The 22,220-nt window shown below is 41.5% G+C and overlaps 1 protein-coding gene across 2 annotated transcripts in view; it reads left to right on the top strand.

The window, feature by feature from the left end:
- The first annotated feature begins 15,205 nt into the window (after nt 1-15,205).
- The window catches only part of ark2ca (arkadia (RNF111) C-terminal like ring finger ubiquitin ligase 2Ca), a 45,048-nt gene continuing 38,033 nt past the window's right edge, over nt 15,206-22,220 (top strand). For both annotated transcript variants that reach the window (XM_061926721.1, XM_061926720.1), the window contains exon 1: nt 15,206-15,347. In XM_061926721.1, coding sequence (XP_061782705.1) covers nt 15,287-15,347 — 61 coding nt within the window. In that variant the 5' untranslated portion in view covers nt 15,206-15,286. The remainder of the gene's footprint in view (nt 15,348-22,220) is intronic.

The following is a 22,220-nucleotide window of genomic DNA, read 5'->3' as shown; positions in this document are numbered from 1 at the left end:
ATAAGTTTCCCAGGAAGTGGGTCAAGTAAACATGTTGTTTGTTTTATCCCACTTACACGCTGTAATAGTTCCTCTAATGTTATTTCATCAAAAAGAGAGAGACTATTTTGTATTGCAGTATCCGTCGTAGATACATTTGTATCTGTGTTCATAGAACCCAGTTGTAGCTGGGATGCGTTGTCTTTAATCTCCTTTCTAATGAGTTCAATTTTCTTATTAAAGAAATTCATAAAGTCATCTGCCGAGTGGGTGGAGCTATTGGGAGGAGTCCCTTGTTGGGTTAGCGATGCTACTGTACTAAACAAAAATTTAGGGTCGTTTTTGTTGAGGCGGATGAGATTTGAGTAATATTTAGCTTTAGCTAAGGTAAGCATGCGTTTATACGATATTAAACTATCACTCCATGCTTGATGGAAAACCTCAAGCTTGGTCGCGCGCCATTTGCATTCCAACTTTCTACATGATAATTTATGAGCTCTGGTTTCCTCTGTAAACCATGGGGTGCGCCTTTTAGGGGCCCTTTTTTGTTTTAGCGGTGCTATACTATCAATGGTTTTGCGCAGGGCATTGTCAAAGTTGTTAGTGAGGTTATCAATAGAGCCGACATAATTTGGGAATGGTGCCATTACCGAAGGCAGTAGGTCAGCAAGAGTCATCGTTGTGGCGGCATTAATGTTGCGGCTGCTATAGCAGTTATTATTATTATTAGTTTGTTGACAATGAGTCAGAACTTCGAATTTTATAAGGTAATGATCGGACATTACTTTAGTATACGGGAGTACCATAACTTTGGAGGTGGTGACACCCCTGACCAGCACTAGATCTATCGTATTGCCGTTGCGATGCGTAGGTTCATTTATTATTTGTGTAAGACCACAGCTATCAATTATAGTCTGGAGCGCCACGCACTGAGGGTCCGATGGGGTATTCATATGGATATTAAAGTCCCCCATTATGATTATATTGTCTGCGTGCGTCACTAGATCAGCAACGAACTCTGAGAATTCATTAATAAAGTCCGAGTAGGGCCCTGGGGGGCGGTAGATAACAGCCATATCGAGAGGCAGCGGTGCGACAGACCTCATAGTAAGCACCTCAAACGATTTGTATTTATTATTTAGGTTAGGGGTAAGGTTAAAGTTTTCATTATATATTAGTGCGACCCCCCCACCCCTTTTAAGGGGACGGGCAATATGCGCATTCGTATAGTTAGGAGGAGATGCCTCATTTAGCGCAAAAAATTCATCTGGTTTGAGCCAGGTTTCGCTAAGACCAATGACGTTAAGATTGTTGTCCCTAATGACCTCATTAACTAATAACGTTTTGGGAGACAATGATCTTATGTTTAAAAAGCCCATATTATAAGTATTGGGCTGTTTTGACGAGTTTTTGTTTAAATTATCCGCAGTAGAAATATTAATAATGTTGCGTTTATTATACGTAGTGCACTTTAAATAGTTTCGACCATATCTAGGAATTGATACGACGGGAATTTTCAGATTGTTTGCTTGATGCTGCGATCGACTGAACGCATCATGATTTGCCACCTCAGTAGAATGCATATCTACCCCGGACACATTCACAACAGAAAACACATTATGTGAGTTGTGTGTTATTCTAAGAAAATTGCTATGCGTACAGGAATTATCCAGCCTGGTGCTGGCTTGTTCTAGCTTAACTGACTCCTCACCCGGACTAGCAGGCTCTGTAATTGCCTGTGACCGGGCTTGCTCTAGTGTAGTTAGTCAAATGTGACTTAAACAGTAGTCTATATTCTTAGACAGGATGATGGCGCCTTCCTGGTTAGGGTGAAGGCCGTCCCTCATCAGCAAGCCTGGTTTGCCCCAGAAAGAGGGCCAATTATCAATTTACGTTAGTCCCTGTTTTCTACAGAAGCTAGCCAGCCACTTGTTAAGCGAGACTAATCTGCTATACCTCTCATCATTGCCTCTCGCAGGCAGGGGGCCAGAGACAATTACTCGATGCCTGGACATCTTTCTAGCGAGATCACAAGTCCTGGCTATGTTTCTCTTTGTAATCTCTGACTGTCTCATTCTAGTGTCATTGGAGCCAACGTGTACAACTATATTCGCATAACTAGTGGTGCGATTAGCCTGTCGTACGTGTTTACTAGGCCTGTTGCGAGTTAGCTCCCTAAGATTAGCCTCAATGTCAGGTGCTCGGGCCCCCGGGATGCACTTAATTGTGGCTGGTTTGCTAAGCTTTATGTTTCGGGTGATGGAGTCCCCTATGATTAAGGTGTGGTGCCTGGTAGACTGGGGTGTAGGACTAGCTAAAGAGCTAAATCTATTATGCGTCTCAACCGGTACACCGTAGCTTGTAGGCCGCTTAGGACTGCTACAGGCTGGGATAGTTAGCTCGCTACAGCTAATGCTAGCAGATGTGTCCGCAACATCTAAAGTTACGAGATTACTCTGCTCTAACTGGCGGACACGGCCCTCTAGCAGAGCCAGCCTCTCCGTGAGTAAGGTGCAAGACGCGCAGGAAGCCATACTCACGGTGTTTTCTGTCACCGAGTGAAGTTCCTGCTGTCTTCCGAGAAGTCCTGGTCACGGTGTGCAGGAGTAGACTCCTTCTGACCGGCGCCCGGCGACGCCTTTCTCCGCGCTAGCTTCGTTAGCTTAGCAGCTAGCTGCTAGCTAGCTGCGGGAGGGGTGGAGAGACAGAGATCGGGTGATTTGCAAGTTAAATAGTACTACTAAATATGTTGAGAAAGTAATAAAGAAAGCTGCAGAACAATTTAAAAGCACACAAATAGAACGATACTTAGCTTTTTCGAAACAGCGAGCAGTCAGCGAGCAGTCACGCACGGTGATGTAGTGACAAACTGTAGTTACTGACAATGGTTTTCGGAAGTGTTCCTTATCCCATGTGGTGATATATTTTACACACTAATGTCGCTTTTTGATGCAGTACCGCCTGAGGGATCCAAGGTCACGAGCATTCAATGTTACGTGCAGTGATTTCTCCAGATTCTCTGAACCTTCTGATGATATGACGGACCATAGATGGTGAAATCCCTAAATTCCTTGCAATAGCTCGTTGAGAAATGTTGCTCTTATACTGTTCGACAATTTGCGCACACATTTGCTCACAAAGTGGTGACCCTTGCCCCATCCTTGTTTGCGAATGACTGAGCATTTCATGGAAGTTCTTTTTATACCCAATCATGGCACCCACCTATTCCCAATTAGCCTGTTCACCTGTGGGATGTTCCAAATAAGTGTTTGGTGAGCATTCCTCAACTTTCTCAGTCTTTTTTGCCACTTGTGCCAGCTTTTTTGAAACATGTTGCGGGCATCAAATTCCAAATGAGCTAATATTTGGAAAAAAAAAAAGTTTTCCAGTTTGAACGTTAAGTATCTTGTCTTTGCAGTCTATTAAATTGAATATAGGTTGAAAAGGATTTGCAAACCATTGTATTCTGTTTGTATTTACCATTTACACAACGTGCCAACTTCACTGGTTTTGGGGTTTGTATATACAAATATATAACAAGTGTATTACATTACCAGACAATATATTCATTAGTGTTTTCATAGGTAATACATCTATTTTATTTTCATGCAGGCCTTGGTCTCAAACTGATCTTTGTTTGGTTTTCTTCTCTCTTTTTATGTTTTTAAAGTCTACAAATGCAAATGTTCTTCCATTGTAATGAGGAATGTATGCTGTTCCACTATTACATCCCTCTCTATATACAATATCTTGTGGAAGAATAGTGTTCATCCCTCTAGTTCAGTGATTCTCAAACTGTGGTACGTGTACCACTAGTGGTATGCGGGCCTCCTCTAGTGGTACGCCAAGGCATCCCTTGATTATGGTATGGTATGGTATGGTCTTTATTGTCATTGCACAAGTACAACGAAACTTTGTTTTCAGCACAAACCTGTTCAAGATTAGACAAACAAACAGTGTACTGGGTTACAGAACAGAAACGCTGATGGGTCACCACAAGGCGCCCTGTAAAATATAGGAAAAAGGTAAACGCTGGGGGAGGATGAGTAAAAAAAGCTCCTAAGGGGGCCAGTCTGGAGTGGGAAAAAACACCAGAGCAAAGCACATATACATATTACAACATATAACTCGAGACTTGCAACAGAGGGGAGGGAGCGGGGGCTACGGTGGCAGGCAGCTGTTCAGGCGCTGCCCAGCCGTCCATCACCCCTAAGGGATTCAAGCCATCGAAGGCATTGGATGAGGGTGGGTATGTGTGTGTGGATATTTTTTCGTGGATGCATGTGTGTGTGTGTGTAAGCCTGCAGTGTGACTCTGTTCCGTGGCCTTGGTGTTTTTGCAGTCGCCAGTCAGTTCAAAGTCAACAACAACAGGTGTGTGTCCATGAGAGACTAGAAGGGAGTTTGTTGTGTCTTCACCGCACTGTCCTTCGGGAGAGCCTCGAAGCCGGGGAAACAATCCAAGTAAGAATGTTTTGTATGCGAGTGAAAATAAAATTTGCTTTTCACTCTAAATTGTCTGTTACTGGTCCTCAAATTCAACCTGCAGGGCAGACAGTCCGATGTTATTCAAATCACAAAGTGTCCACAGTTCTGCCCGTATCCTCCAACTATTTGTGGCAGCCTTGGGGTACTTTGGAGAATGCATGACAAGGAGCATTGAAGCTGTTAAAAAAGCTAGTACAATGAAAAGGACACGGATACTGTATGTGTCAATCTACTTGACAACAGCACCTACTAGAGCAGGGGTCACCAACCTTTTTGAAACCAAGAGCTACTTCTTGGGTACTGATTAATGCGAAGGGCTACCAGTTTGATACACACTTAAATAAATTGCCAGAAATAGCCAATTTGCTTAATTTACCTTTAACTCTATGTTATTATTAATAATTAATGATATTTATCTTTGTGGAAACACTGATCATCTTAATGATTTCTCACAATAAATATATATAGAAACAAATAAATATCAATATACAACACTTTATTTTTATATTTTCTCTAAGTGCACATTTTTCAAATTGAACATTTTCAAATGATCACTTCTAAGACAGTCTTGTGAAATCACAATATCCCATTTTAATTAGCTAGCCACTAACATTTTTTAACAAATCATGAATTAATTTGCACCATGTTTGTACAAATAATAACTCATGTAAAATACAAAAGTCAGTCAAAGTTGTTAGAGTATATAACAAATTGGACCAAGCTATATTTCTAACAAAGACAAATCATTATTTCTTCTAGATTTTACAGAACAAAAATTTTAAAAGAAATTCAAAAGACTTTGAAATAAGATTTAGATTTGATTCTACAGATTTTCTAGATTTGCCAGAATCATTTTTTTGAATTGTAATCATAATAAGTTTGAAGAAATATTTCACAAATATTCTTCGTCGAAAAAACAGAAGCTAAAATGAAGAATTAAATTAAAATGTATTTATTATTCTTTACAATAAAAAACATTTTTTTTACTAGGACATTGATTTAAATTGTCAGGAAAGAAGAGGAAGGAATTTAAAAGGTAAAAAGGTATATGTGTTTAAAAATCTTAAAATAATTTTGAAGGTTGTATTTTTTCTCTAAAATTGTCTTTCTGAAAGTTATAAGAAGCAAAGTAAAAAATAAATAAATGAATTTATTTATTTTTTATTTTTTTATTTTTTTATTTTATTTATTTATTTATTTATTTATTTTTTTGTGTGTCCTGTCCAGCTTCTCAGGCAAATCATATAGTTGATGTAGATGCCCATGTCGGCTGTTCAGATTTACTTTACAAAAGAGAAGTGTAGGATACTTCTCTTGTTGCCTTATTTGTATTTGACTTTATTAAATGTATTTATATTATCATTTAGTGCAGCCGGGCCGGAGCAGGAGGGGATAGAAAGAGAAAAAAAAAGAAGACAGAGGGGGAAATTGTGGGGACAAGAGGGGGATTAGACAGAGAGACAAAAACAACAACAGCAAACAACAACAACAACAACAATAGAGCAACATCAGCAATGATGAATTTATTTAAACAAGTGAAGACCAAGTCTTTAAAATATTTTCTTGGATTTTCGAATTCTATTTGAGTTTTGTCTCTCTTTGAATTAAAAATGTCGAGCAAAGCGAGACCGGCTTGCTAGTAAATAAATACAATTTAACAAATAGAGGCAGCTCACTTGTAAGTGCTGCTATTTGAGCTATTTTTAGAACAGGCCAGCGAGCGACTCATCTGGTCCTTACGGGCGTCCTGGTGCCCGCGGGCACCGCGTTGGTGACCCCTGTACTAGAGGAATTAAGGAAATTTGGTCCTTGAAATAAGTTAATGCAAATTACCGTATTTTTCGGAATATAAGTCGCAGTTTTTTTCATAGTTTGGCCGGGCTCTAGTGCGATTTATATATGTTTTTTTCCTTCTTTATTAGGCATTTTCGGCAGGTGCGACTTATACTCCGGTGCGACTTATACTCCGAAAAATACGGTAAGTTCACTTACGTTGAAATATTTGATAAAATGCCTCGCTTATTCTCCAAGGTATAAGACCCGGAAGGAAAACTTCTCTGCTCCTCTCCACCGAAGGGGGAAATGAGTCCTGGGGAGGAATGCAACAACTGATAACTCAATCACCCCTCCAAAAATCACTGGATGTTTCTGTATATTAAAAATGTTCTCGCGAAACTCGCAACTATCAAACTAAACACCGCTAATCAGATACGAAACAGTATTCGGTTTGTAAAATGTTTTCAGAAACATTTAGTGTACTATTTAGTTGTAAAATGAGAACGTTTGTGCTATGTTAAGTTAGCTGCTCCTGCTAATATTAAGTGCTACCGGACATTACCGAACTAAAATTAACAGATTTATGTATGCAAATAAATACAATTGTGGCTTTAAAACTTAACACTGTTAGACTGACTTCACGTGTTTTTAGCTAAGTTACCTTTACATTTGCAAGTTTCAACAAAACAGCAAAACAAAAGAGAAGTTACGTTGTCTGCCCGCCCGGGAAAACAGGCCAAGACACACCCCACACACAGGAAGTAAAGCCGACAGAAGGGCAAGTGCCTTCCAAATTATAAGAAGGGTGGAGTGCCCCATGTGGAGGAGTTCAAGTACCTCAGAGTCTTGTTCACAAGTGAGCGAAGAGTGGCTCGTGAGATCAACAGGCGGATCGGTGCGGCGTCTTCAGTAATGCAGACGCTGTATCGATCCGTTGTGGTGAAGAAAGAGCTGAGCCGGAAGGAAAAGCTCTCAATTTACCGGTCGATCTACATTCCCATCCTCACCTATGGTCATGAGATTTGGTTTATGACCGAAAGGACAAGATCACGGGTACAAGCGGCCAAAATGAGTTTTCTCCGCAGGGTGGCGGGGCTCTCCCTCAGAGATAGGGTGAGAAGCTCTGTCATCCGGGAGGAGCTCAAAGTAAAGCCGCTGCTCCTCCACATCGAAAGGAGCCAGATGAGATGGTTCGGGCATCTGGTCAGGATGCCACCTGAACGCCTCCCTAGGCACGTGTTTAGGACACGTCCGACCGGTAGGAGGCCACGAGGAAGACCCAGGACACGTTGGGAAGACTATGTCTCCCTGCTGGCCTGGGAACTTCTCGGGATCCCCCGGGAGGAGCTGGACGAAGTGGCTGGGGAAAGGGAAGTCTGGGCTTCTCTGCTTAGGCTGCTGCCCTAATGGATGGATGGACAATGAGTAGATTTTATTCCAAACATTTTTATAGTAATTTAATTAAATATTTGACAAAAAATCAAAAACACAGTCATAATGATTATATTTTACCTAATAAAATGTGTTCAAATTTACACAACCACATAATCTTGTTTTACAGTGTACTGACATCTTATCCAGTAGTATTTGATAAAGTAAATAATTATGTTGTTCTTACCAAGCTTTCAAAATTTAACTTCTCTCAAAATGCTGTGAGCTGGATTGAATCTTATCTGCATGATCGAACACAATCTGTATCAGTTAACATCTGACTCTCTTAGGCTAACCTCTGGAGTCCCTCAGGGGTCAATATTTGCCCCCCCTTTTTTAGCCTCCATGTTAATGATTTGCCCACTGTTTGTCCTGAAGCTGAATGCTTAATGTATGCAGATGACACGGTTTTCTTTGTTCATGGTCACACCAAAGACATTGTTGCTGCCAAACTCACTAAAACAATGTCCTATGTTATAACTTGGTTGCAGGAGTGCTGTCTGCAGCGAAATGTTTGTAAAACTGTAGGCATGTATGTAACTAAAACAAAAAATGTATCATCTGACCAAGACATACATATTAATGGAGAAAAAATACAAATTGTCAGCCAATATAAATATCTTGGGTTAATAATAGATTCAGAGCTTTTCTTTAAAGCCGTATTGGCAAATTGTGTAAAATAATCAAGTTTAATCGCGCAAATTTTCTTGCAATTCGAAATGAAATGTCAACTGCAGCTGCAAAATTGTATATGCATTCGATGATTTTCAGCCACTTCAACTATTGCCTTACCAGCTTGTCTCAGGCTGGTCAGAGTTTAAAAAAACCCATTGGAAATCTTGTTCAAACAAGCAATTAAGGTTATGGATAGAGATGTTCGATAATATCGGCAGGCCGATAAATGCTTTAAAATGTAATATCGGAAAATATCGGTATCGTTTTTTTTATTATCGGTATCGTTTTTTAAAATTATTTTATTTTTTTATTTTTTTTATTAAATCAACATAAAAAGCACAAGATACACTTACAAGGATGACAGGGGGTGCGAAACAATAACAGTGCAACACTTTTTTCATAACATGGTCACTACTGCCTAGTTTCTCGTGTTATATTCTTATTTTTACTGTTATATTTTTATTCTTATTGATGCTTTTTATTTTTTATTCTTGGTGTAATATTTTCTATTTTATTTCCATTTGTACCCCCATTATTTACTTTTTACTTTTTAAATTCGATTTCAATTCTGTACACTGCTGCTGGAATTTTTATTTTCCTGAGGGACCTCTACTAAAAGAATCAATAAAGTACTATCCATCCATCCATCCATCCATCCATCCATCCATCCATCCATCCATCCATCCATCCATCCATCCATCTATCTATCTATCTATCTATCTATCTATCTATCTATCTATCTATCTATCTATCTATCTATCTATCTATCTATCTATCTATCTATCTATCTATCTATCTATCTATCTATCTATCTATCCATCTATCTATGTTGTGGTGTTGTATTTTATTTTTTATCATATTGTATATGTATTGTGCGCTTTTTTTCTTTTTCTCTCTCTTTTGTTTTTCTTTTAAATTTTAATTTTTTACTGCCTTTTTTTACATCATGGCCAGGGGACTACAGATGAAAACTAGCCTTCTGGCTAATTCTGGCTTTTTTTTTTTTAACCATGTGGAGTCATGTGTTTTTATGAAATTGGTTGATTGGCAACACTAAATTGGCCCTAGTGTGTGAATGTGAGTGTGAATGTTGTCTGTCTATCTGTGTTGGCCCTGCGATGAGGTGGCGACTTGTCCAGGGTGTACCCCGCCTTCATACTTGCCAACCCTCCCGATTTTCCCGGGAGACTCCCGAATTTCAGTGCCCCGCCCGAAAATCTCCCGGGGCAACCATTCTCCCGAATTTCTCCCGATTTCCACCCGGACAACATTATTGGGGGCGTGCCTTAAAGGTACTGCCTTTAGCATCCTCTACTTCCTGTCGTTCTGTCCGCTTTTCCTCCATTCAAACAGCGTGCCGACCCAGTCACATGCGGTTTTTACACACACACACATGAGTGAATGCAAGGCATACTTGATCAACAGCCATACAGGTCACACTGAGGGTGGACGTATAAACAACTTTAACACTGTTACAAATATGCGCCACACTGTGAACCCACACCAAACAAGAATGACAAACACATTTTGAGAGAACACCCGCACCGTAACACAACATAAACCATACTTGCCAACCATCCCGAATTTTCCGGGAGAGTCCCGAAATTCAGCGCCTCTCCCAAAAACCTCCCAGGACAAATATTCTCCCGAAAATCTCCCGATTTTCAGCCGCCCCCTTCAGCTCCATGCGGACCTGAGTGAGGACAGCCTTTTTTTACGACGGAAGGACAACAGGGTGACAAGAACTAAATCATCCAGACTAGAGATAAATTGTATTATTATGTTTATCATACCTAAAAATAAATATATTTATTAATTAAAAATTTTTTTTTTTTTTACTATATTTTGATAAAAACATCAAAATTAATTGTATTTTTATTTGTATTTTTTCTGACTCCTTATTACATCCAGCCATAGAATTATAAATTAAAATAAACATATTTGACATAATTAATTTTAAATGATCATAATAATTCATTTAAAATGACCATATTTAATTATTAAAATAATTGCTTGTTTTTCAACAACTTCAGCATTTTATTCATTACATTTTGAAGCTCTCAGAAGCCAAGTGATGTTATATTCCTCAAGATTTATTTATGCAAGTTTGAAGTATCAATTATCTAAACACAGTTTTGTTTGCATATTTTCAGGATATATATATATATATATATATATATATATATATATATATATATATATATATATATATATATATATATATATATGAGGGCAGCACGGTGGACCAGGGGTTAGTGCATCTGCCTCACAATACGAAGGTCCTGAGTAGTCTTGGGTTCAATCCCGGGCTCGGGATCTTTCTGTGTGGAGTTTGCATGTCCTCCCCGTGACTGCGTGTGTTCCCTCCGGGTACTCCGGCTTCCTCCCACCTCCAAAGACATGCACCTGGGGATAGGTTGATTGGCAACACTAAATTGGCCCTAGTGTGTGAATGTGAGTGTGAATGTTGTCTGTCTATCTGTGCTGGCCCTGTGATGAGGTGGCGACTTGTCCAGGGTGCACCCCGCCTTCCGCCCGATTGTAGCTGAGATAGGCTCCAGCGCCCCTTGTGGGAATAAGCGGTAGAAATGAGAGATGGATGGATATATATATGAAATACTTGACTTGGTGAATTCTAGCTGTCAATATACTCCTCCCCTCTTAACCACACCACCCACCCCCACCCCCCACCTCCCGAAATCGGAGGTCTCAAGCTTGGCAAGTATGACATAAACACAACAGAACAAATACCCAGAATCCTTGCAGCACTAACTCTTCTGGGACGCTACAATATACACCCCCGCTACCACCGAACCCTGCCCACCTCACCCCCCACCCCCATCTCCCGAATTCGGAGGTCTCAAGGCTGCCTGCCTTCCGCCCGAATGTAGCTGAGATAGGCTCTAGCACCCCCCGCGACCCCAACAGGGACAAACGGTAGAAAGATGGATGGATGGGCATTGTCCCCTTTGAAATAAACTAAGATAATCTATTCTAGAAGTCTTCGAAGTCTTCGAGCTCGAAGACTTCTATGGGAATGAAACAACAAAGACTCAGATTTCCCTCGCCCGGACGTGGGTCACCGGGGCCCCCCTCTGGAGCCAGGCCCGGAGTTGGGGCACGATGGCGAGCGCCTGGTGGCCGGGCCTGTCCCCATGGGGCCCGGCCGGGCACAGCCCGAAGAGGCAACGTGGGTCACTCCTCCAATGGGCTCACCACTCATGGGAGGGGCCATAGAGGTCGGGTGCATTGTGAGATGGGCGGAAGCCGAAGGCAGGGCACTTGGCGGTCCGATCCTCGGCTACATAAGCTAGCTCTTGGGACGTGGAACGTCACCTCGCTGGGGGGGAAGGAGCCTGAGCTAGTGCGCGAGGTAGAGAAGTTCCGGCTAGATATAGTCGGACTCACCTCGACGCACAGCAAGGGCTCTGGAACCAGTTCTCTCGAGAGGGGTTGGACTCTCTTCCACACTGGCGTTGCACGCAGTGAGAGGCGACGAGCTGGGGTAGCAATTCTTGTTGTCCCCCGGCTCAAAGCCTGCACGTTGGAGTTTAACCCGGTGGACGAGAGGGTAGCCTCCCTCCGCCTTCGGGTGGGGGGACGGGTCCTGACTGTTGTTTGTGCTTACGCACCAAACAGCAGTTCAGAGTACCCACCCTTTTTGGATGCACTCGAGGGAGTACTGTAAAGTGCTCCCCCGGGTGATTTCCTCGTCCTACTGGGTGACTTCAATGCTCATGTTGGCAGCGACAGTGAAACCTGGAGAGGCGTGATTTGGAAGAATGGCCGCCCGGATCTGAACCCAAGTGGTGTTTTGTTATTGGACTTTTGTGCTCGTCACAGATTGTCCATAACAAACACCATGTTCAAACATAAGGGTGTCCATATGTGCACTTGGCACCAGGACACCCTAGGCCGCAGTTCCATGATCGACTTTGTAGTTGTGTCATCGGATTTGCAGCCTCATGTTTTGGACACTCGGGTGAAGAGAGGGGCGGAGCTTTCTACCGATCACCACCTGGTGGTGAGTTGGCTGCGATGGTGGGCGAGGATGCCGGACAGACCTGGCAGGCCCAAACGCATTGTGAGGGTCTGCTGGGAACATCTGGCAGAGTCTCCTGTCAGAGAGAGTTTAAATTCCCACCTCCTGAAGAACTTTGAACATGTCACGAGGGAGGTGCTGGACATTGAGTCCGAGTGGACCATATTCCGCGCCTCTATTGTCGAGGCGGCTGATTGGAGCTGTGGCCCCAAGGTAGTTGGTGCCTGTCGTGGCGGTAATCCTAGAACCCGTTGGTAGACACCGGCGGTGAGGGATGCCGTCAAGCTGAAGAAGGAGTCCTATCGGGTTCTTTTGGCTCATAGGACTCCGGAGGCAGCGGACAGGTACCGACAGGCCAAGCGGTGTGCGGCTTCAGCGGTCGCAAAGGCAAAAACTCGGACATGGGAGGGGTTCGGGGAAGCCATGGAAAACGACTTCCGGACGGCTTCGAAGCGATTCTGGACCACCATCCGCCGCCTCAGGAAGGGGAAGCAGTGCACTGTCGACACCGTGTATGGTGCTGATGGTGTTCTGCTGACCTTGACTGCGGATGTTGTGGATCGGTGGAGGGAATACTTCGAAGACCTCCTCAATCCCACCAACACGTCTTCCTATGAGGAAGCAGTGCCTGGGGAATCTGTGGTGGGCTCTCCTATTTCTGGGGCTGAGGTTGCTGAGGTAGTTAAAAAGCTCCTCGGTGGCAAGGCCCCGGGGGTGGATGAGACCCGCCCGGAGTTCCTTAAGGCTCTGGATGCTGTGGGGCTGTCTTGGTTGACAAGATTCTGCAGTATCGCGTGGACATCGGGGGCGGTACCTCTGGATTGGCAGACCGGGGTGGTGGTTCCTCTCTTTAAGAAGGGGAACCGGAGGGTGTGTTCCAACTATCGTGGGATCACACTCCTCAGCCTTCCCGGTAAGGTTTATTCAGGTGTACTGGAGAGGAGGCTACGCCGGATAGTCGAACCTCGGATTCAGGAGGAACAGTGTGGTTTTCGTCCTGGTCGTGGAACTGTGGACCAGCTCTATACTCTCGGCAGGGTCCTTGAGGGTGCATGGGAGTTTGCCCAGCCAGTCTACATGTGCTTTGTGGACTTGGAGAAGGCATTCGACCGTGTCCCTCGGGAGGTCCTGTGGGGAGTGCTCAGAGAGTATGGGGTATCGGACTGTTTGATTGTGGCTGTCCGCTCCCTGTACGATCAATGTCAGAGCTTGGTCCTTATTGCCGGCAGTAAGTCGGACACGTTTCCAGTGAGGGTTGGACTCCGCCAAGGCTGCCCTTTGTCACCGATTCTGTTCATAACTTTTATGGACAGAATTTCTAGGCGCAGTCAAGGCGTTGAGGGGATCCGGTTTGGTGGCTGCAGGATTAGGTCTCTGCTTTTTGCGGATGATGTGGTCCTGATGGCTTCATCTGGCCAGGATCTTCAGCTCTCGCTGGATCGGTTCGCAGCCGAGTGTGAAGCGACTGGGATGAGAATCAGCACCTCCAAGTCCGAGTCCATGGTTCTCGCCCGGAAAAGGGTGGAGTGCCATCTCCGGGTTGGGGAGGAGACCCTGCCCCAAGTGGAGGAGTTCAAGTACCTAGGAGTCTTGTTCACGAGTGGGGGAAGAGTGGATCATGAGATCGACAGGCGGATCGGTGCGGCATCTTCAGTAATGTGGACGCTGTATCGATCCGTTGTGGTGAAGAGGGAGCTGAGCCGGAAGGCAAAGCTCTCAATTTACCGGTCTATCTACGTTCCCATCCTCACCTATGGTCATGAGCTTTGGGTTATGACCAAAAGGACAAGATCACGGGTACAAGCGGCCGAAATGAGTTTCCTCCGCCGGGTGGCGGGGCTCTCCCTTAGAGATAGGGTGAGAAGCTCTGTCATCCGGGGGGAGCTCAAAGTAAAGCCGCTGCTCCTCCACATCAAGAGGACCCAGATGAGGTGGTTCGGGCATCTGGTCAGGATGCCACCCGAACGCCTCCCTAGGGAGGTGTTTAGGGCACGTCCAACCGGTAGGAGGCCACGGGGAAGACCCTGGACACGTTGGGAAGACTATGTCTCCCGGCTGGCCTGGGAACGCCTCGGGATCCCCCGGGAGGAGCTGGACGAAGTGGCTGGGGAGAGGAAAGTCTGGGCTTCCCTGCTTAGGCTGCTGCCCCCGCGACCCGACCTCGGATAAGCGGAAGAAGATGGATGGATGGATGGATAATCTATTCTAATCTAGTCATATAACAACTTTAGTTTTTGGGCTTTTCACCATACAGTATTCTCTTGGTGGGGCGGTATAGCTCGGTTGGTAGACTGGCCGTGCCAGCAACTTGAGGGTTCCAGGTTCGATCCCCGCTTCCGCCATCCTAGTCACTGCCGTTGTGTCCTTGGGCAAGACACTTTACCCACCTGATCCCAGTGCCACCCACACTGGTTTAAATGTAACTTAGATATTGGGTTTCACTATGTAAAGCACTTTGAGTCACTAGAGAAAAAGCACTATATAAATATAATTCACTTCACTTCTTACTAACATGACTTTTTGCTTTTAGGATTTATAACTTTATTCTTACCATGACATGTTACGACTTTTGTCATTTTTCTGTATTTCCCTTTAGTGTGTCTCTCATACTTCTTTGTACTATTAAAGAAGTGTTCAAAAGTGTGATTGGCTGTAGATTGTGGAGGCGGGCAATTGGAGCTCAGCGTCCCCTCCCAGCCGTGCCATTCATTGGCTTAGCCTATTGGCAGTCAGCGCGATTGGACGGAGATACGCTCTGGTGATTGGTTATTTTTCTCCGTGATGGGCGTGTGCGTGTCGGCTTGAATGTGCAGTAAGGCAGGGGGGGTGGCACCGGCGGGGATCACTTCCATGGACCATCTGTCTCCCTCGACTCAACAAAGAAGGAGGACGCAGGATGGTGTTAGTCCATGTCGGCTATCTGGTTCTCCCCGTCTTTGGCTCGGTTAGAAATAGAGGTATGAGTACATTTGTTTCTTTCCTATTTTTTTTTAAATTCATATAGTAGAAACAAAATAACCAATTCAATAGCTGTGATGTCCTTAATGATGTAAACAGACCTGACACCTGCTAGCAAACAGCACCGCTAACGCTAGCTGTCTTGCTAACTAGGGTCATTTCCACATACATATTCATACAAAATATTTAACATGGAATATATATTAATGATTTATTTTGTTATACAAATCTCGGTGAGCACCTGCCAGTCAGCGTTTTGACAAGTCTAAGTAAAAACATTTTTTCAATTGTCATTGTCGCCTGCTAATAGCTAGCTATTAATTGACACTCGTACATAAGTAACGTTTAATCTCCATTGCTCATTTCTCAAGATGTCTCTTGACTTCATTGTGCGCAAGTGGCAGCCTTACTTCAAGCGTCCACTTGCGTCATTCAGTGTTTTTATTTTTTTATTTATTTTTTTAAAAACATGACTCCATATTAAGAGGCTAGTTGGCAGTTAAGCGCAATATAAAATCTGACGTACTGCTGCTATACTACTACTACTAATATTAATAATCAGTGCAGGGGGAGAGGCCGTCGTCATTGTGCTGCTAATCCTTTCTGATTGTTGCACAGTACTACATGCAAAGTGTGGCACCGATGATTTCATTGTGCTTTTATTTGTGTTTCTTTTTTTCCCTGTTCCATAGTATCGAGGCTGGCTCCACATTCCGCATTTCTCAGACCTTTGTGTCCCCCCCTCCATTGTGTAGCTAACGATCATCTGCTGCTGTCTGCCGTATAGCCTCTGCCTGTTTCTCTGCATCTAGCTGTTCTTGTGAACCCCTTCTTCTTCTTCTTCTTCATTTCTTCTTTTCCATCTGAAGACGACATTGGCATCTAAAAAAAAAACAACAAAAAAAAACCCTACGACAACACAAATTCATTCATGCCTTCTGTTGTGTAACTTGACTAAAGAATAACACCTTGTAGACCAGTGGTTCTTAACCTTGTTGGACGTACCGAACCCCACCAGTTTCAGATGCGCATTCACCAAACCCTTCTTTAGTGAAAAATAAGATGTTTTTTTTTTTCAAATTCAAGACAAAGTTATATGTTGTTGGTAACACTTTAATATGGGGAACATATTTTAAGTAACAAAGACTTAATTTAGAGTTATTTGGTTACGGTTAGGGTTAGAGGGTTAGGGTTATAATAAGGCCATGCCGAATAAGTTAAAGTTAAAGTACCAAAGATTGTCACACACACACACTAGGTGTGGCGAAATTATTCTCTGCATTTGACCCATCACCCTTGATCACCCCCTGGGAGGTGAGGGGAGCAGTGAGCAGCAGCGGTGGCCGCGCCCGGGAATCATTTTTGGTGATTTAACCCCCAATTCCAACCCTTGATGCTGAGTGTCAAGCGGGGAGGTAATGGGTCCCATTTTTATAGTCTTTGGTATGACTCGGCCGGGGTTTGAACTCACAACCTACCGATCTCAGGGCGGACACTAACCACTAGGCCACTGAGTAGGTGGATTATTATTATTATTATTAATGCCACTGAATAAGGCATTAATAATTACTTAATTATGACTGGTTAAGAGCCAATAGATTAGTAATTTGCATGTTAATAAGCAACTAATTAATGGTGAATATGTTCCCCATGCTAAAGTGTTACCATGTTTTTTGCATGAACATCACCTTGTTCAAAGAACAAAACCAACACAGTGCATAAACTCACAACAAATTACATACCTGCAAATCAGTGTGACTTCTGCTGTTGCCGTATCCGTAATATGCCGATAGGGAGAAGTTTTTATTTACTCGATGAGTCGGGTGTGTTTTGACCTCTGCCGAACCCCTGAAGTCGACTCACCGAACCCCTAGGGTTCGATCGAACCCAGGTTAAGAACCACTGTTGTAGACAAAACTCAATAGACTTTGTGTTGATTTTACAACTGTCTTTGCCAATAACAATTAGATTGAACTACTCATTGTGATTCTCCCATTACGTGTAAATAGACAACATTCTGCTGTAAATTTCTGTAAAGTGGATACATTTTGATACTCCCCACCACCCCCTTATAGCATCAACCCCCCCCCCCCCCCCCCCTTCTCCAAAAAGACAGTTCGATCACAGCTAAGGCTTGATCCAACTCTCCATCTTCAAATCTTAGCAAAGGTGCATTGAGACCACCACCCCTGACTCTCAAACAATGTTCACCAATTGGCCGACAGCAAATTTATTTATTTGATATTTTTCCCTTTTATGGATGGTCCACTGCACCGGTGCACTCACCGGCCACAACATTAGATACACCAGCACATTTCAATGACATCCTATACAAGAGTTTTATCATTCATGCAATATTGATGACTTTTGATGTCGGAATTACCGTAATTTCTGGACTATAAGAAAGCTTTGAACCCTGCGGTTTATACCAACGTGCAGCTAATCTAGGGATTTTTCTTCGCTAACGGCTAAATTATGGACCGGATTAAGAAAAAAAAGTCAAAGAATTTAATGAAATGAGGTGGCGACTTGTCCAGGGTGTACGCCACCTTCCGCCCGATTGTAGCTGAGATAGGCTCCAGCACCCCCCCGCGACCCCGAAAGGGATAAGCGGTAGAAAATGGATGGATGGATGGATCCACTTTTAAGAAACGGTTTGAAGTCAAAATGTTTACAAAGTACACAAAATAAGTATCCTGATAAACATCTTGAACCTTATTTAACAAAGGAGAACATCTTATTCATCCCATAAATGATAAACAAATACATCAATTACAATTAAGGAATGTAAATAAATATTTACAAAATCTTTCTATGTAAATATTTCATTTCACAACGTACCAGTATATACGCGCGGCTTCTAGTCTGGTGCGGCTAACATATATATTGAATTTAGGGCTGCAACTAACGATTAATTTGATAATCGATTAATCTGTCGATTATTACTTCGATTAATCGATCAATAATCGGATAAAAGAGACAAACTACATTTCTATCCTTTCCAGTATTTTATTGAAAAAAAAACCCAGCATACTGGCACCATACTTATTTTGATTATTGTTTCTCAGCTGTTTGTACATGTTGCAGTTTATAAATAAATGTTTATAAAAAAAAAAAAAAAATGCCTTCGCGCATAGCATAGATCCAACGAATCGATGACTAAATTAATCGCCAACTATTTTTATAATCGATTAGTTGTTGCAGCCCTAATTGAATTGAAATTTTTTCTTCTAAAATTGAGTGGGTATTGTTCGGAAAATACAGTAATTATATAAACTGCTCATTACACAGGCATTTAGCAGATTTGTGTACAAAAATGTTTAAATTTTGTCCTGTTCCGAAACACAAAGCAATATTGTATTTGTATTAGGGTTGCAGCCATCGAATATTTAAGTAATCAACAATCGATGATTTTGTTCGATCAATCGGGTAATCGGACAAAACACAATTTATAGCCTCAATGTGTAGTTTTTTGAAAATAGTTAAAAAATTAAAAATCTGAATTGTTTTCCGAAATGCACATCAACACTGAAATTGCACTTTTAACATTTGTGCATTGATACAAATATAATATGTCATGGCACCTTCACATCGCCACACTCATGTGGACGCTATTGCAGAGGCCCTGTTGAAACTATTTTCACATATTTAAAGTTCCAGGCACTCTATGCCGTCCTGATTTGATACATCTTTATTGGTTACACGGAAACGATTAATCGCACCCACAGAATAAAAATTAAATGTTTTTTTTTTCAAATCGAATAATTGATTAATTGATTAATTAATTGGTTAATCATTGCAGCCCTAAATATTATATATACATAAATGCATATATATACCGTATTTTTCGGACTATAAGTCGCTCCGGAGTATAAGTCGCACCGGCCGAAAATGCATAACAAAGAAGGAAAAAAACATATATAAGTCGCAATTGAAAAATAAATAAAGAATAGTGAACAACAGGCTGAATAAGTGTACGTTATATGACGCATAAATAACCAACTGAGAACATGCCTGGTATGTTAACGTAACATATTATGGTAAGAGTCATTCAAATAACAATAACATATAGAACATGCTATACGTTTACCAAACAATCTGTCACTCCTAATCGCTAAATCCGATGAAATCTTATACGTCTAGTCTCTTATGTGAATGAGCTAAATAATATTATTTGATATTTTACGGTAATGTGTTAATAATTTCACACATAAGTCGCTCCTGAGTATAAGTCGCACCCCTGGCCAAACTATGAAAAGAACTGCGACTTATAGTCCGAAAAATACGGTATATATTTTTAATTAATTTTAAATTTTTAAATTTAAATTTTTAAAAAAAATTAATTTTATAAATTTTTTTCTTCTACCCTTGTTTCGATACAATTTATTTTTTTGAATCTCAAAATTTGGACAAATAGAACTTTGTAATTTGTTGAAAACCTATTTCAATTTGTTGCTATGGAAATTTTTTGGTGTACTCCAACAGCAATTCAACCAATTTCAACCGGTCCAGTATGTGCCTAGAAATAAATTGTTACATTTGGGAGAGGTTCTGGATAAAGGTGTAGATTCGGGTTTTAATTGGAAGTACTTGGGAATGTAACAATGTGAAATTTTCTTATCACAGTTATTGTGACCAAAATGATCACAGTTTATTATTATCATCACAGTATAGTTTAATTTGCTTAAAAAGTGAGCAGTATTACCGTGAGTTTTTGAAAGTGTGGTAATTAATCACAATTTCACGGTATTTAAAAGTAGAAAGGTAATACGAGCCGTCATTAATTTTCCGCGGTTTATCATTTCACCGGTAATTATTAAATTAATTAAAGCAGGATTATGATTGCACGAGAAAGTGTAAAATAAAACTCTATAGCTATCCTGGACTACATGGTCATTTGTTAATTACAATACAGCAGAAACCGAACTAATGTTTTAATTGTGCTATGGAGAAAACAGTTGCAGACAGCATCAATACCGCTCATAAATATATGCCCACAATAATTGTGTCACACCAACAGCTGAGCAGCGCAGCCAACAGTTTAAAGTGCATGCAGAGCTGCTAGAGGCTGACCACTCATGATGCAGCTTCTGCCATCTTTTGGATAGAAAAAGCTGTGATTGCAAGTGCTTTTTTTGCGCTATAGTTAAAGACGCCCCTGCAACTATATGTTAACTAAATAGGGGCTATAATCTGTTCATTTATGGCATTTGTTAAAAAAAAAGTACTCCATTGCTCAGTGAATAACGTGTGAAGCTTAATGACAAATACCTATGTATACATTTTTTAATTAAGGGTGGCTTTTAGAGCCTAAACTCTGCCTCACTTGTCTGTTATTTAGTTTTTTCTTTTCAACAAAATCACAAATATTTGCTGTGATCAGTATGTTTAAAGGATCTTTTTTCAGTCTTGTTGGAGGTCTGCTTTCCACAAACAGTACATCTAAATAGCACATACGTTGCTGTTTGATTATTATTTTTTTTACATTTAATTTACATGATTTAGCTACATAAGAGAGATATAAAACGTACAAATACTATTTCTGCATTGACCCGATTTTTCTTTCTTAGTAAAAGATTCATGTAATAATTAAAGAAAAATTTAATAAAATGTAAGAAAATAGGAAATAAGAACACTACAAAAAGCAAATACAAATTCTCAATCTGCACCTTTACCTGGATTCTCTACTATTCATAACATTTTGTTGAAAGCAGTTCAAGAAACAATTTCTGCACTTGTTTAATATCATATATGCATAAATCAATCATATATGCATGCAGCAAATGATTATCTTTTATCAATACGTTTTTCTTCAATACAGCTTTTGTATGGGATCTCATTACATTGCGTACCTAATATTATGGCAGCTGATTGTATATTTTAAATTCCCCGTCCATGTGTAAAAGCATTTTGCTCAGTTTAAGCATCAAATTAGCATGTGCAGCAAAACGAAAATAGTCCAGTTGTTTTATAACCATGCAACCTCAGTCAAAATGCTATCCACTTTACAGGGATGTGTATCCTCACACTGCTGTAGAGCTCTTTTAGTTTTTTAGAATCAAAATGTCCTTTCTTTTGTATTAATTATTTGGTTGTGGTTTTTCTACCTCATGTTCTTGTATGATTAGATCCTCAATGCATGGTCATTTGTTCTACTTTTATTTTGTCCACATTGAACAGCAGATTCCAATGTTATCTTTGTGTAGAGATGTCCCTGCTGTACTGAAATGTGCTGTAAAACATACACATCTACTCATTGGATGCTGCTTCTGTTCTGTTAACCCTACAGAGAGCATGATGGTCGGGCCTTGCCTTCCCTTCCGCCTCTTATTTGCATGTTATTATTGTTGTTATGCAGGACTCTATATTACTATTATCTCACAGTGCCACACACGCATACAGTATATACACTAATATTTTCCAATAAAGACTGTAGTTTTCTTCCTAACCTTCAGTGTGCTTTTTGCTGATTTTCCATGTGCCCTTGCACCTCCCCCAAACCACCCTCTTCTCCCCTTCTCCTCCCTACACACTGTGCTGTCACTGAGACGTTTCCCCCCCTCACTCTTTATGTGCTCCCATTTTCAGCTGTCCCTGACAGTCGATTCAACTTGCGGCTGCGCTTACTTAGGAGACTTCACTGTAAAGCTCCAAAGTTGAACACCTCGAATTTTCCCATAGGACACAATAGAACGAGAAATAAGCCCTTCAAAAAAACGTTAACTGTATTTTTTGTTTTAAATATCTGTATTAACTGTTAAAGGGGCTGTTTGCAACATTTAGACAAATGTCTAGAGAGCGCTAACTTTCCAATGTATTTCCAGTGTTATATCCCGCCTTCTTACGTAAGGCTTTTAGGATGTAACTACCAA

This window comes from Nerophis lumbriciformis, linkage group LG32, assembly GCF_033978685.3.
Source record: "Nerophis lumbriciformis linkage group LG32, RoL_Nlum_v2.1, whole genome shotgun sequence".
NCBI lineage: Eukaryota > Metazoa > Chordata > Actinopteri > Syngnathiformes > Syngnathidae > Nerophis > Nerophis lumbriciformis.
The sequence above is the reverse complement of the archived record's forward strand: the minus strand, read 5'-3'. Positions and strand labels throughout refer to the sequence as shown.